The sequence below is a fragment of the Monodon monoceros genome, unplaced genomic scaffold, assembly GCF_005190385.1.
Source record: "Monodon monoceros isolate NGI ecotype Baffin Bay Population unplaced genomic scaffold, NGI_Narwhal_1 Super_Scaffold_10, whole genome shotgun sequence".
In the NCBI taxonomy this organism is placed as follows: Eukaryota; Metazoa; Chordata; class Mammalia; order Artiodactyla; family Monodontidae; genus Monodon; species Monodon monoceros.
The window spans coordinates 26,573,540-26,587,923 of NW_021703766.1; the positions used below are offsets into that span (position 1 = coordinate 26,573,540).

At 60.0% G+C, this 14,384-nt stretch overlaps 1 protein-coding gene across 9 annotated transcripts in view; it reads right to left on the minus strand.

The window, feature by feature from the left end:
* Window positions 1-28: 28 nt before the first annotated feature.
* Window positions 29-14,384, minus strand: part of NDRG4 (NDRG family member 4) — a 105,612-nt gene continuing 91,256 nt past the window's right edge. For 5 of the 9 annotated variants that reach the window (XM_029205155.1, XM_029205145.1, XM_029205165.1 and 2 more), the window contains 13 exons: window positions 9,451-9,556; window positions 9,078-9,198; window positions 8,928-8,990; window positions 8,695-8,755; window positions 7,482-7,568; window positions 7,347-7,403; window positions 6,833-6,936; window positions 5,911-5,967; window positions 5,769-5,820; window positions 4,730-4,777; window positions 4,511-4,546; window positions 4,345-4,396; window positions 29-2,123 (listed from right to left, as the gene is read on the minus strand). In XM_029205155.1, the coding sequence (XP_029060988.1) occupies window positions 1,969-2,123; window positions 4,345-4,396; window positions 4,511-4,546; window positions 4,730-4,777; window positions 5,769-5,820; window positions 5,911-5,967; window positions 6,833-6,936; window positions 7,347-7,403; window positions 7,482-7,568; window positions 8,695-8,755; window positions 8,928-8,990; window positions 9,078-9,198; window positions 9,451-9,556 (999 nt within the window). In that variant the 3' untranslated portion in view covers window positions 29-1,968. Of the gene's footprint in view, window positions 2,124-4,344; window positions 4,397-4,510; window positions 4,547-4,729; window positions 4,778-5,768; window positions 5,821-5,910; window positions 5,968-6,832; window positions 6,937-7,346; window positions 7,404-7,481; window positions 7,569-8,694; window positions 8,756-8,927; window positions 8,991-9,077; window positions 9,199-9,450; window positions 9,557-12,861; window positions 12,910-14,384 lie in introns of all 9 variants that reach the window. The other 4 variants (XM_029205116.1, XM_029205127.1, XM_029205107.1 and 1 more) reach the window with 1 other exon arrangement.

Consider the following 14,384-nt stretch of genomic DNA (forward strand, 5'->3'; position numbering starts at 1 on the left):
GCATGGCATCACCATACTCAAATTCTTCTTAGTTTCTTTATTAGTTTTTCAGCACAGTTAACTCTTTCTACGTTGACAAGGGTTTTTGTTTTACATTTTGTCATCTCAAAGTCTCATGACATCAGGCACCAGAATACACAAAAGTAGGCTCTTCACTTTGTACAGAGAAGAAAATAACAAATTCCATTAATAGTTCACTTTGACCAAAGAAGACACAACCTCCGATGGAAAGCCACACGCCGGAGTACCCAATATACATATATATATATAATGTATAGATATTTATAGATCTCATCTGAAAGAACACGGAAAAAAAAATCCAAGATTCACAGCGCTATCTACAGTAAAAGGGATTAATTCTACCAGCTTTTCAGTCAGTCACATTCTATATTCAAAGGAAGCACGTGAGTGAATAGAACTAACAGACACTCCACTGGGCTCTATAATGGCTTAAGATGACAGAAGGGGGTGATGTGTGCCAAGGAAATGTGGATGCAGGTGTCCCCTCAGCCCCACACACACCCACCCACCCTCCACAGCCCTGCATTTTTCATTGCTCTCCCCTCTTCTCTTTTTTACTCATTTGAGGGCTTGTGACAACTGATTTAGGCTCAGAGACAAATGGCTTCTGGTTCCTAGGTCAGGAGATTCTACCCAGTAAGGTGGATGAACAGGAAGTATATGGCACAGCCCTGGGCTTCAGCTGGCTGGAAGGGGCTGGGGTGTGTGGGGAGCCTTTCTCCTCTGCCTGGCCCTTGTTCATTTCAGGAAACGTTACCTCCCACCCCAGGACCCAGCAAGCCCCAGCCTGGGCCAGTTTTCTCCAAATGAACTCTCTCAGTGATGCCTACGTGAAACATTGGCATAGCTTGACTAGAACTCTCCCTAGAAATGTTTCCAGTGGCCTTGGCCATGCTGCTGCTGATTAAGTTGTCCTCCGTGGAACCTAGGGGTGAAAAGGGGGTCTCTGGGGGAACCCTATAGGAACTCTGAGCCACCACTGCCTGCTGGCTTCCAAAGGCAGTGACCACGAAGTTCTCAGAGGTGTACCCAACACTCAAAGGCTATCCCAGCCTTTAACCTCAGCCCTAGTCAGCTCCCTAGAGGCAGAGGACCAGGTGACTTTCTGCCTCAGGGCCTTGGCTCAGAAACGGGACAGGGCCAGGAGGCGGCAGACTGTGGGCTGGGACAGTCTGTGGGGTTCCTGCCCTCAAGGTCCTCTGTGTTCTGTCTTCCTTGGGCAGAGAAACCCCTTTCAGCCCCTACCTGCCTGGCCCTACAGCACCAAGGCCACCCACAGAGCACCAGGAAAACTGCTGTCTGGTTGAAGCGCCCCCTTGTGGCTACTGTTCAGATGATTGTCACGGGTGCTAAAATCAGAAACAGATGTGTTTGATGGTGGGGCTCGGGGGTGGGAAAGGGGCCTGCAGAGCTCCAGGGCTCCTGCCTCTGAGTGCTCCCTGCTGCTGTCTCCTGGTTCTCATGCCAGTGCCTGAGCTGGACACTGTTCCTGCCGTCCCAGCACCTACCGTCTCAAAATCCCATCCCACCTTCAAACCTGCCTGCTTGAGGGGGTCAACCCATGCTTTCTTTAATCCAGCATATTATCCTGGATCCTGGCCAGAGAAGGACTCACAGTCTTCCCTTAGCTAATCTCCTTCTTCCCTGGAACCCTGCCCTGACCGTGCCTGGGCCTTGGAAAACTGGAAGAGAGGGTCTAAGTCAGCCAAGTTAACGAGGTGAGAGGGGAGGGTGGTAGGGGAGGAGTGAGCCCCTCAAACCATCTGGAGACTGTTCCACTGCAGCATCTAGGACGGATCCCCTCGTCTTTTTAAACAAAAGAAAAGTAACCCCATTTCCTCCCCTTCGCCCTCGCAAAAATAAAGGGGAAATGAGCTGCGCAAGGATGGCAGTGGGACGTCGATGCAGGTTGGGGGGCAGGTGAGCATCTTCGTGGGACCAAGGGCTTCAACAGGACACCTCCATGGTGTGGTTGACCTGGCCCAGCCCCTCACTGCTGTCTGAGTGGGTGCAGGCCTGCGGGCGGCTGCCGTCCACCGAGCTGGCGCTGGTGAGGGACGAGGTTCGAGAGCGGGCGAGACGGGTCATGCTGGCCGAGGGCACTGCAGACAAAGAGGGCACCGGGGGTGAGGACCAGCAGGCAGGGCCGGGCGCAGGCAGGTGGGAGAAGGATTTACGCAAGCAAAGCGGCCAGCGAGACCGGTTCTTCCGACGAAGGCATGGAGGCTCATCCCAAGCCAGGGCTCTACACTTGCTCTGTCAAGCCCCAGGCATGCAACGCCAGCGACAGGGAGTGAGCCAAAGGGGCGGGAGGGCCACGGAGGCCGGCAGGACCCTCCTCACAAGAGCTGGCCAGAGCTGTGGCCAAAATGGGCTGGCAGCTGACCGGGTGTCCTTAAGCTGGAGCAAGGATGGGACATTATTTCCAACTCTGCCTCCCTCAAGAGGATGATGGGGCAGGGGGAATGAGACCAGTTCTGTAAAGAAGGGCAAGGTGTGATGGCCCCAGACTGCCCTAAATCCTGTTTCTGCCCTTATTCAGAGCTTTACAAGCGAGACTTGCAGGAAGCAAATTCTACCTTCCTGACCTCAACTAGCCATCTGTCCAGCCCAGGCATAGCTTGCCCCTGACCCCAGGGCCGACACCTCTGAGAAGTTCTGGTTCCAAATGCCAGAGTGCTGGAAGCCACGGGGCCCATGGCAACCTAGAAGCAAGGCTGATCTAAAACCCAGCCAATCTGGAGCCCTAAATGGGACAGAGCCCACGGAAGAGCAGGACACAAGAAGTTCCCATGGCAAGATGCGGCCTGGCTGCAGCACTGCACAGAGGAAGGAGCTGGGGCTCCTGGGGTGGCGGGGTGGGGGGAGCTGGGGGGCGGTCCATGCATTAGGGGAGGGGGTGCGGGGCTACCTGCTCCTCCACTCAGCCTTCGGTCCTTCAAGTATGCAACTAAGAGAGAAGACAGAGCCAGAGGGGCAGGGTTGGGGAGACAGAACACGGGTGAAGAGGAGGTCCGGCGAGATGAGGGCGTCGAGATGGGTCAGAGGGGAGAGGAAGGCACAGAGCAGGCTGGGGGCAGGGCCAGAGCCTCAGGAAGCCCCCTCCCGCCCACCCACCGAAGCAGCGGCCACAGAAGGAACCACAGTACTGACTGATGTCAGTCTGGCCCTAGGAGTCGGGAGAGCAGGGTGGGGTGCTCGTCTCACCCCCCGATTCTCCAGCCTGGGCTGCAGCACTGGGGGCTCACGCCCACAAAGCCTTTAAGGCCTATAACCTAGTGCCAGCACCCTCTCCATTCTGCTGGGGCTCACTCTCCCCGTGGACAGAATGCGGGAGGCCCGTATGACCTCCCAAATCCTTCCCAGCTCTTGGGCTGCCTGGTGGTATTTGTCCACCAGGGTCCCAGTGGACCAGCCCCGTGGTCCCAGCCCCGTGACAAGTACCGCTCACCCACCCGTCCCAGCAGTGTCCGCCAGGCACTTCCTGGGCTCAGCGCCCAGCCTCAGAGCCCCTGCTGGGTCTCACTGTGGGTCTTGGCCTCTTGCTGCCCTACTTCTCCATAGACAGGCTGGCAGGGGGCCCCGGTCCCCTGGGGGCGGGGGGTGGAGGTCTGTTCCTGGCTGGCCCCCCAGCCTTCCCCCACAGGCCTGTCCTCCCCAGAAGGCCCAAGCTCCAGAGGCTGAGGTCTGGGGCGAAGAAAAATTCGGGCAGAGGAAGTTTGCTTCCAGGAGGAGAGCCAGGTGCAAGGGGGAGATGGAAGGAACTGAGGAGATGCACGTGTGTCACCAAGGGGGCATGTGCGCTGGTGGCGCTCACGAGCAGTGTCTCACCCCCGCACGAGGGGAAGTCGGGAGCGGGCAGGGAGCCAGTTCCACCCCTCTTTCCTCGGGGTCTTCAGATATGCCACCCCCAGTTTGGCTGCCTTCAGCTCTCCTAACACCCAGATGGCCTCACGTGCCTTCCCCAGCCCCCAGACTCCAAGTCCACTCCTCTGATGCCCCTGGTACCATCCGGCCTTCTCAGGTGCTGTAGGCCCAGCAGGCGCTGGGTGGGGTGGGTGACTCACCCCTAGGCAGGCTTCCCCGGCAGGACTCAGCCCCGGGCCCTGCTCCCCAGAGCTGGGAGAAGAGTCCCCCACCCCAAAAGGCCCAGCCCTGTCAGGAGAACAGTGCCCCAAAGCCTCCCCAAGGGCAGGGCCTGGCCTGGGACAATCAAATTACAACCTAGGTGGAGATGCCCTAGAGGCCCCCAGGCACAGCGTCAGCCCCAACTTGCTGCCTGCCCCCCAGTCTCTAGGGCAGGGTGGGTGGAGGTATACTTACTGTAGCCCATGCCTTGCAGGAAGTACTTGAAGGCTTCAGTCAGCTTCCCGGGCTGCAGGGCGAGGGACAGGTACATGCTTTGTTTGCCTGCCTGGGATTCAGGGGGAGGGGAGGCTTCCCCAACCCCTGGCCAGGTAAGGGACGGAGAGAGGGCCAAGAGTCTCACCTGTGTGACCTGGGGGAGCCCCCCGGAATCTGCCATCTGCAGGGGAGAGAGGGGGGTGAGCTGAGCAGGGGCCCCCTCACACCACACCCTGCCTGTCCCTGGCACACCCGGACAGGCTCCCCTGACCAGACACACCGTCCTGCTCTGCTCCCACCTTGGCTGGGACCCCAGGCAGGCCCCTCCCTGTGGCTGGGCCCAGGGTGGGGAGGAGGGCCTCACCTTCAGGAAGGTCGTGGTGGTTGGATCCAGTTTGGAGTTGCACTCAACCTGGGGACAAGGAACAGGCTTCAACAGAGTGAGGCGCCCGAGGGCTATCAGGCGTCCCCCTGCCCCAGATGCTAAGGGAGGGTCTATCCCCAGAGTTGCGAGGCTCTACAGGTGAGGGAGGGAGTGCAGGGGGCAGACACAGGCACCTTGGCAAGGCCAAGGCCCTGGGGATCAGGAAGCAGCCCCCTGAGGGCCTGAGACCCTCTACTGCACTCACAACTGCTGCTGGGCTGGGGGCAGGGGCTGGGCAGCGGCCTCACAGCGAGCCAGGGCCACCTTGGCGGGGGAGGCTAGGAAAGCGCAAGGCACCCCAGAAGTCGAGCGTCAGAGGTGAGGGAGGGCCGAGGGTCAGCAGGAGACTCTGAAGCCCTGACCCTGCCTGGGTCGAGATGGCAGGCGCAGCCCACAGCCCTGCTCCCCGAAGCCCCCAGGCACATGGAGGGTGTCGTACTTTGGGTGCACACTGGGGGCTTCTCTGGGCATTGCTGGACCCCTGACCCTCTGGGGGGACATGAAACACCCCGGGCTGCCTGCCCTCAGAGTTCTAACAGGAGAGGTGACACGTGATCCCCAAACATAATGGATGCATGCGATGGTCAAAGAGGGACCATTGCTGTGCTCGTGAATTGCTTATTTCATAACAAGTAAATCCAATTTTAGAGAAAAGAGAGATCTTAGTCTCTGGGCCTAAAATGGGTGGAGAGTGTGGAGGGGCTGCCGTGCTGCAGGGAGGGGTAGGGTGGGGCAATCAGGTGGCCCGGTCCTGGCCCCAGGCCCCTCCTGTCTCCAGGCCTCCCTCACTTGAAGGATGGGGGCTGTCTCAGGCACTGGTACCTGGCGAGATGGTGGGGAAGTGGGATGAGAAGCCCACCATCCGGCGTCCCCCCCGAGGCTTCCCGGGGCAGGGTCAGGAATTGGCCCCATTGGCCAGGAGCCAGTGACCCCTTTGCCCCTGCCACCCACTGGCACCAGGGCACAATCCCTCACTCACCACCCCCTCCTCGGCAGGTGCGTTATCCCCGACTACCAGCATCACAGGGCAGCTGCAGACACAGAGGAGAAGGGCTGTCTGGCCTAGGCACCGGAGAGGGGGTTACAAAGGCCTGGCAGGCTGGAGGGGGCAGGGCACTCACCGGAGCGTCTTGGCGTTGGGCACTGTTCCAGGCCGGTTAATGTCCAGGTCTCTGCGGCTGCAGGGAAAGGCGGAGGTGGGCATCCCAGGACTGCATCCCGGGGCGGGGCTTTGGGGAATGTCCCCAAGCCTGATACTGCTGTATTTCAACCCCATCCCTCCACACAGCAATTATGGCCCAACATCCCTGGAGGTGCTGGGCTGGCCCCAGATTTGGGGCTTATGCTCTAGTATCTCAACGGTGAGACAAAGCCTCACACATGCCATTGGTAAAATGGGGAGACAGAGACCTGTTCTGCACAAGTAGGGGCCTGAGGGCTCCCCTCACGTGACTTCTTCCGGGACCCCCCCCAAGTCATGCCAGGTGGGCCCTCACATTTGGCTCTCATCACGGGCTGTGCACCACCACCTGTGCTGGGAGTCCCATGCCTTACAGGCAGGCAGGCAGGCCAGGGCTTCCCTCCTTCTCCAGTGTTTCTCCACCACACAGCAGGCGTTCAATAAATATTTGTAGGAGAAAGAGAAGGAGGGGCAGGCCAGCGGGGGCCCCGGCCACTCCCCTGCAGGGCAACCCCTAAGGGGCTCCAAGGAGCACTTAATCCAACCTTCTCTCAACTTATGGATGTCAGCACTGAGGCTCAGGGCAGTGGGGGCAGCAGGTGGCGCCCACATCCCCCACTGCTCCCACTGGCAACGCCCAAGGGAGGGGGAGGAATGGAAGAGCTCTGCCCCCCCTCTGCCCCTCGCGGGGTGTGATCCTGGGCAAGAGGTCACCCCTCTCGGAGGCTCATCGGTCCACTCATCTACAAACTGGGAGAGTGTGTTGCCAGCCGTGGGCAGCTGTACTGGGGAGGGGGGGGGTCCCCCAACTGCGTGAGCGCTCCCGTCCTGGTGCCGCCAGCTGGGACCCGAGCCGCCCATACCTGTTGTACATGTTCCAGAAGAGCTGCAGGTTGGCCTGGTTCACCACATTCCCGATCTGCTGCCGGTAGCTCTGCACCAACTCTGTGTTGCTCACCAACTCCTCCTGGGCCCCGGGGATGGGGGATGAGCGCACGCGCGACAGGGCAGTGTGGAGCCACAGACCGGGATTGGCTCAGAGGGGGGCATCTCTGGCCAGAGCGGCCCCTGCCCCAGCCCCAGAGGTGGGGAGGGAGGGGGGAAGGGGGAAGGGTGTGTGGGGGGAGGGGAAGGATGTGGGGGGGGAGCCCACGGCCTTGGGAGGGGAGGGGACCCCGCCCCATCCGTCTCCCCAGTCCGTCTCGGGTGCTGCAGTCTCGCGGCTGATCCCGGGGTAGGGGTGAGGCATGTCTGATGCCCCATCACCCCGCCACCCTCTTCCTCCTGCCCGGCCGGGAGGGGGGGCAGAACCAGGCCCTCGGGAGAGTCCCAACCCGCCGCTCCGGCTCCTGCGTGAGGACGGCTCCGCCCCCTTACCTGCCTGAAGAGGTGGGAGAGCACCGTGTCGGGTAAAGTGCTGGTCAGGCTGGAGAGCTGCGGGCCGAGGCGGAGCCAGTGTGAGCACCGCGACGCCCCGCCCCGCCCCACCCCTTCCAGGCGGACCGCGCTCACCTTAGTGGCCGCCCAGTCGATCCAGCCTTTGCCGTTGGGGTCGATGTTTATCAGCACCAGCCCCTCCACCAGGTCGGGGAAGATGAGCTGCCGGGACAGGGAGACAGGGCTTGGGGGGCGGGGCAGGGAGCCTAGTCTTCCCACCTGGAAAACGGACTGTAAAATTCTGGCCCTGCCCGTCTCACAGGCGGTTGCTAGGATCTGAAGAGAAGGCCACGCTCTGTAAGGGCTTCAAGGTACCACTGATAACCAAGTGCCTTCAGCTGGGAACTTGCCTGGGGGCCCCTGCCCATCCTCCTCCCCAACTGGAACCTTTCAAAACCCTTTTATTTGGAATCTATCTATGCCTATTTCACTGTTTTTCAGCCCCTTTAATATACCTTTGAAGAGGCTACTATTGCAACACTAAGGATTAAACATCTTCAATGAAATATTTTGTTTCTTTGCTTTCATAGAAAAAACCCTAGTGATATTAAGAAACTGACCTTTCCAAAGCCTGTTTTGTGTTAGACATTGTAAAAGAGATTCGAGTTTTCTGTTCGACTGTCTGCCTGTGTTAGGGGAAAATGGTGATATATATACAATACTGAGGTCACATCAAGGTTGTCTGGGGGCGGCTGGGAATAGTTGACAGTTAACAAAGTGGTTAAGTACTGCAGTGGAAATTGGAGTTGAAAATTCTTAGTCAGTTTTTTTGTTTTTGTTTTTTTTTTTGAAGAAAGAAATACTTTGAATCCTAAAAATTAAGTTTTTGCTTTTAGAGATGGAAAGCTTGTGAGCTCCTACCCGACATGATGTTTCTGAAACCTGACTTTCTTTAAACCTCGAAAACTTATCATAAGTGTAATTTTAGATTAAAAAATGATTCATGTTTAAGTATTACCCTAATTAGTGAATGAGTGATTAGGATAATCCTTATTTAGTGGCTGGAGTAATTAGTTGTATAGTTTGTTGCGAAGAGAAAGTTTGGTTTTGGATAATGGTTGAAGCAACTTATGGCTCATAGTGTTTTAAGGAATTGTATAGAAAAAGTAACCTTGTTTTTTTTTTTAAAGTTAATTTCCTTGGAGGAAAAAAAGAAAAAAGGACTTTTCCTAAGTGAAGAGGAAGTAGGGGGAGGAGGAAAGGAAGACAGGAAGGAAAGTTCCTGTGGGGTTGCCCCTGGGAGAGACCAGTCCTGGGATTAGTTACAGGGGCGGGTGGAAAGACTCACTGCAAACTTGGCCAGCACGTAGGCTCCGGCTCCCACGCCAATGCCAATCACGTACTTGAACCTGATAGAGAGCATGGCTGGTCACTCTAGGGGTTTCCCATGATTGCCATCCACAGCAGACCCACCCATAGCCCTCAGCGCTCAGCTGGAGCCTGCTGGCTCTGCGGAGATGGTGGGCGCCCCCTGGCCCCCAGCACAGGGGCAGGGCAGGGCAGGGCTGGGCGAGGACTCACCCAAAGTGCTGCACCACACTGGGGAGCATGGCGGCTAGCTGCTCCATGGAGGGGAACTGGTACCTGCAGGCAGAGCACCAGGTCAGGCCCAGTGCAGCCGGGGGTACAGGGCTGGGGAAAGCTGGGGGGTGGGTCGCTCTGGGTACCTACCCCTGAGGAAACTGCGAGGCCCCCACCTGCTGACCGGGGGCATCCACGTGACACACCACGAAGTGCTTGGTGATCTCCTGCATGTCCTCAAAGTTGAAGAAGGTATTGAAGCACAGCTTGTCTGCAAAGACAAAGCTCTCAGCTGTGGCTGAGCCAGGAGAGGCGGGCAGGGAGGCCCATGGATGCTGAAAGGGAGGTCGAGGCAGAGGTGATCAGCCTCATGGTTCAGCGGGGAAACCGAGACCCAAATGGCTAGGGGCACAGAGCTAAGCGTGAGTGGGGATCTATGGGGCTCTGTGGGGAGGGAGGGGGGGCTCACTGTTCCGGGAGATTCGAGGCAGTGGAGGGCCAAACGACGCTGAGGCGCACTTACGGTTGAGACCCACGTCATGGTAGGTGAGGATGGCCGGGCGGTTCCCCTTGGGGGAGCCCCGGATCACCACGTGCAGAAGGCCGTAAGGCGTCTCGATGTCGTGCTCCTGGAGGGGAGAGACAGCGCTGGACACTCCGGGCAGCCCCCAGACCTGGCTCTTTCGGGAAATGATGCTGTGGGGCAGCCTGGGGGCTGCTGGGCCTCTGGCGGGACTTCCACCCCCATAGGGTGGGGCATCCCCTTCTCACCACCCCCAGAGAGGACAGACCAGAGGGAGCACCCCTTCCCAAGGCCGTTTAGCACAGGGGCAGCGTGAACTGGTCTGCATGTGAAAGTTCTGATCTCCTCTGCAAGCCAGCCAGTGGGACGAGCTGCCACTGCCCAGGCCCAGGCTCAGGCCCTGCTGCACTCAGGCCTCCAGGGTCCAGTGAAGCCCATTTTCCCCATCTCATTGCAGCCCCTCCGGGACAGCTCTGCCATCCCCACTGAGTCCCGCCCCCACCATGTTCCCCCTTGACTCAGAAGCCTTCAAAAGGGCCGCAGCTCCTGAAGGGGACTGGCCTCAACAGCTCACCTAGAATCCACGGCAAAGACCCCTTGCTAGCCAGCCCAGCCTCCCACCCCGACACCTGCCCCTGGTTCCACCTCCAGGCTCTTGCTCCTGCCTCTCCGTGATCCCCAAGGCCTCCCTCAGGCTAGACTCCCACCCCCTCCCCAAAGGCCTTCTGCAGCGGCCACTCTGAGGTCCTCTTGTGTTCACGCCTTTGCTTTCGCTGCTCAGGGTCGTCAGTTCTCCAGGAAGCAAGAGCTGGATGCTGCAGGTTCAAGACCCGCTCCGGCCCCTACTGTGTAACTCTGAGCAGGGCATGCACTTCTCTGTGCCTCAGCCACCGCTGCCTAAGCCACCTCATCAGGACCTGTGAGAACTAAACAAGCTGATATCTGCCGAGCGTTTGGCACTTGGAAAGGGGCCCAGAAAGGGGGCTGCCATGGGTGGGCATCTCTAAGCCCTGGGGAGGCGCCCTGCTGGCTGGTCCTTCTGCAAACTATTCCCTCTCGGCCACTCATGGGGAGGCTCCAAGAGGGTCTGTCAAAGCTGAATAAACAGCCCTGCTGGCACCAGGGGGAGTCCTGGGAACTACAGGGGGGTGGCCCCAGGGAGTTGGAGGTGGGGCTAGGGTCAAGGACAGTCAGATGTGACTGAGCACCTACTGTGTGCCAGGTGTTATGCAAGAGAGAAGGAGCTCTTTTCCCCATCTTTTAAGTGGAGGACACTAGGATGCTCAGATTCAGAGACAACCTAAGTTCTTGCCTCCGACAGGAAAGTGGAGACTCGGGCAGGGAACATCTTCTTGGGGACTGGCCTTCTTGGGTCTGGGCTCAGAGGACCACTGTCGAGGCCTGTCTCCAGTGGGGAGAGACAAGGCAGTGCCAACCCTGTGGCTCGAGGCTGCACCCCGGGAGCCACACTTCTGGGAGTCCTCCAGGCAGGCCCGAGCCCGCCACAGGCTCCCCACAGCCCAGGCCTGTCCTCCCTCAGGGCTATCAAAACAAGGAACACTTGCTGCTCACTGACCACTGACCAGACGTTTTTCATGTATCTTCTTATTTATCCTCACAGAGGAGGAGGAAACTGAGGCTAGGAAAGAACTGACTTGCCCAAGGCCAAGTTCCGAGAAGGCAGAGGGGGACCTTGCCAGGTGCCAGCCTCAGGCTGCTTTTTTCTGAGGAAGACATCAAGCTCCATGCAAGAGACTTCTGAGCAAGCAGCCTCTCCACAGGGTGCGTGTCCCTGCTGGGGGGCCCTGCCTCATCCCCACCCCCCATGCTCTGTTGGCTCTGGAGGGCAGGGCCTGGGGCAGGAAGAGTGCACAGTGCTAAGGAAGGTGGGATGGGGCAGGAGGGGCACACGGTGTTATGGAGGGTGGGCTGGGGGCAGGAGAGGGCGTCCACAGCACAAGAGCTGCAGTGCGCTTCCTGCGGCATAGTTCTCGGAGCGGGGTCAGCTCTAGCCAGCAGAGCACAAGTCAGGGCCCAGGGCGTGGTCCTCCCAGATCTCCACCGCCCCGTGGGTGTGTGTGTGAGGGCAGTGTCTGCCCCTCCCAGTCCCGGTGTGGCCGCCCAGGTCCCCATGCCCCACCAGGGGCAGCGGGACTAAGTCGCAGTGCTTGCACCACTAAGGCTCAGGCCCCCAGGGATGGGCTGGGCTGGGCTGGGCCTGGACAGGCCATCGGGAGCACCAGCCCGGTTGCCCATTGACCTTGGCTGAACCCTCCACCGACCTCCCTGCACCCTCTCGACCCAGGAGTTCAGATCCAGGTAATCCTGATAGAGGCCAAAGGTCCCCAAGAGGGGCGCCCCAAAGGCCGCAGCCAGACGCGCTTTGAGTCCCCCATCCCCAGGGCCGAGGGCTCTCATTGGCTCTTGGTGACGTCAGAGCCCGTCCCCGCCTCCAGGTGGGCGCCAGCGCGAGGCACTGCGGCAGCAAGGGAGGGGGCTCTAATGTCCTCTCTCTCTGCCTGTCCGGCTCCCCTAATCCGTGACCTTGAGCGCTGCGGGGGGCGGGGGGGGGGCTTCTGAGCGCGCGCAGGGCTGCTTGGATTCTTCCCATCAACCGCATCAATAATTCAAGGACCGGGTCTGCAGCGGCGGGTAGGCGCTGACGTCGTTGCCTGGGTAGAGGTCGGCCCCATGGCCTCCGGACCCGGCAGGGCAGGCAGGGCAGGCTACGGGGTAGAGGGGTATGTGTGCCCCTGCCTCTCCCTCCTGGAGTTAGAACAGCACCGAGCCTGGGCACCTGCTGCCCCCAGGCAGAAGGAGGCACCCTGGTCCCCCCGGGGCCCCTATCCCTGCAGGTTCATCCCTCCAGCATTGCCTTCCTACACCCAGAAAATAAGGCGCAGCGACCCCCTTCTCCCTGCAGGGACCCCAGCCTGACGGACCAGTTAACACCATAACCCAGACTTCCCTACTTCTGCCTGACTAGCACCCTGCAGTCCCCCAAACAACCAAGACAACCCGCGCAGGGTCAGGAGGTGTCTGTAGGCACAGACACGCAGGGAACAGCTTCCACAAGGCTGAGGTGGTCACAGGCGCCAGGCAGAGCCAGGTGGGCACATGCCAGGCGGAGGGCACACCGTCAGTGGGATATACACATGCCTACACACCGATCCATACAGGCTTACAAACAAGTCACAGCCCGTTCCAGTTTGTGCAGAGATTCAGCCTTCCCCGCCTTCCCCTGTGGACCCTGACCAGCAGCTACCCACAACCGCTGCAGCAGACCAGGGTGCCTGGAACCTGCTGGCCTTGCTCAGTGACCCCAAGGTGAGGCGACTGAAGGCAGAACCACCACCAGACAGAGGCAGAGGGATCCCCTCCCTCCCCGCCCCCGCCAGACTCCGCACTCACCCCATCCCAGCACTCCGGCATCTTGCTGAGGGAGGCGACCCGCCTCGACTAGGAAGGGCAAACAAAGGCCTGAGTCACCAGAGTCCAGAGGGAGGGGGATCGCAAGTAGGAGACCAGCGGCTCTATGACGGGGCACAGCTCCCGGGCCATTTATATATAGAGCCAGGGGGTGGCGGGGGGGTGGGGCCCTGGGCTGGCCCCTCCTCCCTGCGGGGTTTCTGAGCAGCCACTCGCTCACCCGGAGCCCCTGCTCCCAGATTGGCTTTCAGGAGACAAACTTGGCTCTGATTGGCTTCCAAGGTTCTCACTCACCCCATCTCCTACTCCTCCCACCCCCAGCAGGCCATCAGTCTTGATGGTCCCCAGCCCCGGCATCCGGCCCACCCCCAGCACAGAGGCTCACAGCAGCAGCCGCACACGGGCCCTAGGAAGACAAGAGGCCACGTGTACAGGTGTGCCCTGTGACAGGCACACAGGAGGCTCTCAAAGACGCGCACACCGAAGCAGGGCAGGGTGGACCACACAGGCATGCCCTAGACAGCAGAGCCCTTGACCCGTACCCTGGGAGCAGGGAGGGCCCGAGAGCGCCCCAAGCCCAGCCTCCACGTCAGAAAGGCCTGGATCCCTTAACCTTGAGGGGATACGGGGAGTCACTGCTGCCTGGGGCAACCTGGGTCATGACCCTACTCCAGGGGACTGCTCCTTCTCCACCCCCAGGGTCTCCCCTTGGGCAGCCCCCACTTTGCCCACATGTATACCCAGCGCCTGCTCATGCTGGGGAAATGGGGGTTCTGGGGCCAGGGGGCCTGGGCAGATTGCAGGACCAGGAAGATGGTGGGCACACACCAGCTCTGCCCTCCCCCACCCCCACCCTGCAAAAGGGGCTGGAGGCCACTAGAGACGGGAGGAGGGACGGGAGGCAGCTTGTCCATGTGGGCATGCCCACCTGCCGCAGACACACCCAGCCCTCTTTCCTGGGGCCACCCAGCCTGGGGCTTGGCTCTCGAGTCTCTGGGGAGCAGGATGCTTGAGCCGCCTCCCGCCTCCCGCCGTCCTGAGCAGCAGGACAGGTGCTGGAGGTCACGTGGCTCAAGATTTGGGGGAGGAGCTGGCCAGAGACATGCAGGCAGAGTAAAGAGATTAGAAGGGGCAGGGAAAGGAGAGCAGAGGAGGAGAGGAAGTAGGCCAGGGAGGGGAGCAGAGGAGGGAGCCCAAGGGCTGAGAGAAGCAAGAGCAACAGAGAGAGGGAGGGGAGTGGGCCCCTGTGCCCCCATTCTGTCTCTTTGGTGAGGGAACACGCCACTCGTCCCAGCCTGTGCCGACAGCCCTGCATGCTGGCTGGCTGCCCTGGGGGAAGGTGGTCACCTCCCCATCTCTGGGTGCCTAGTGACCTGGTCAGCACCTGCCACGTATGCTATTCCTGACCATGTCCTCTGCCTGGGGGGCATCAATAACTTCCCTTGCCCCTCTCTGACCTCTCGCACTGCGGGCCTAGTGCAGAGTGCTGGGGGCCTGTGGTCTCC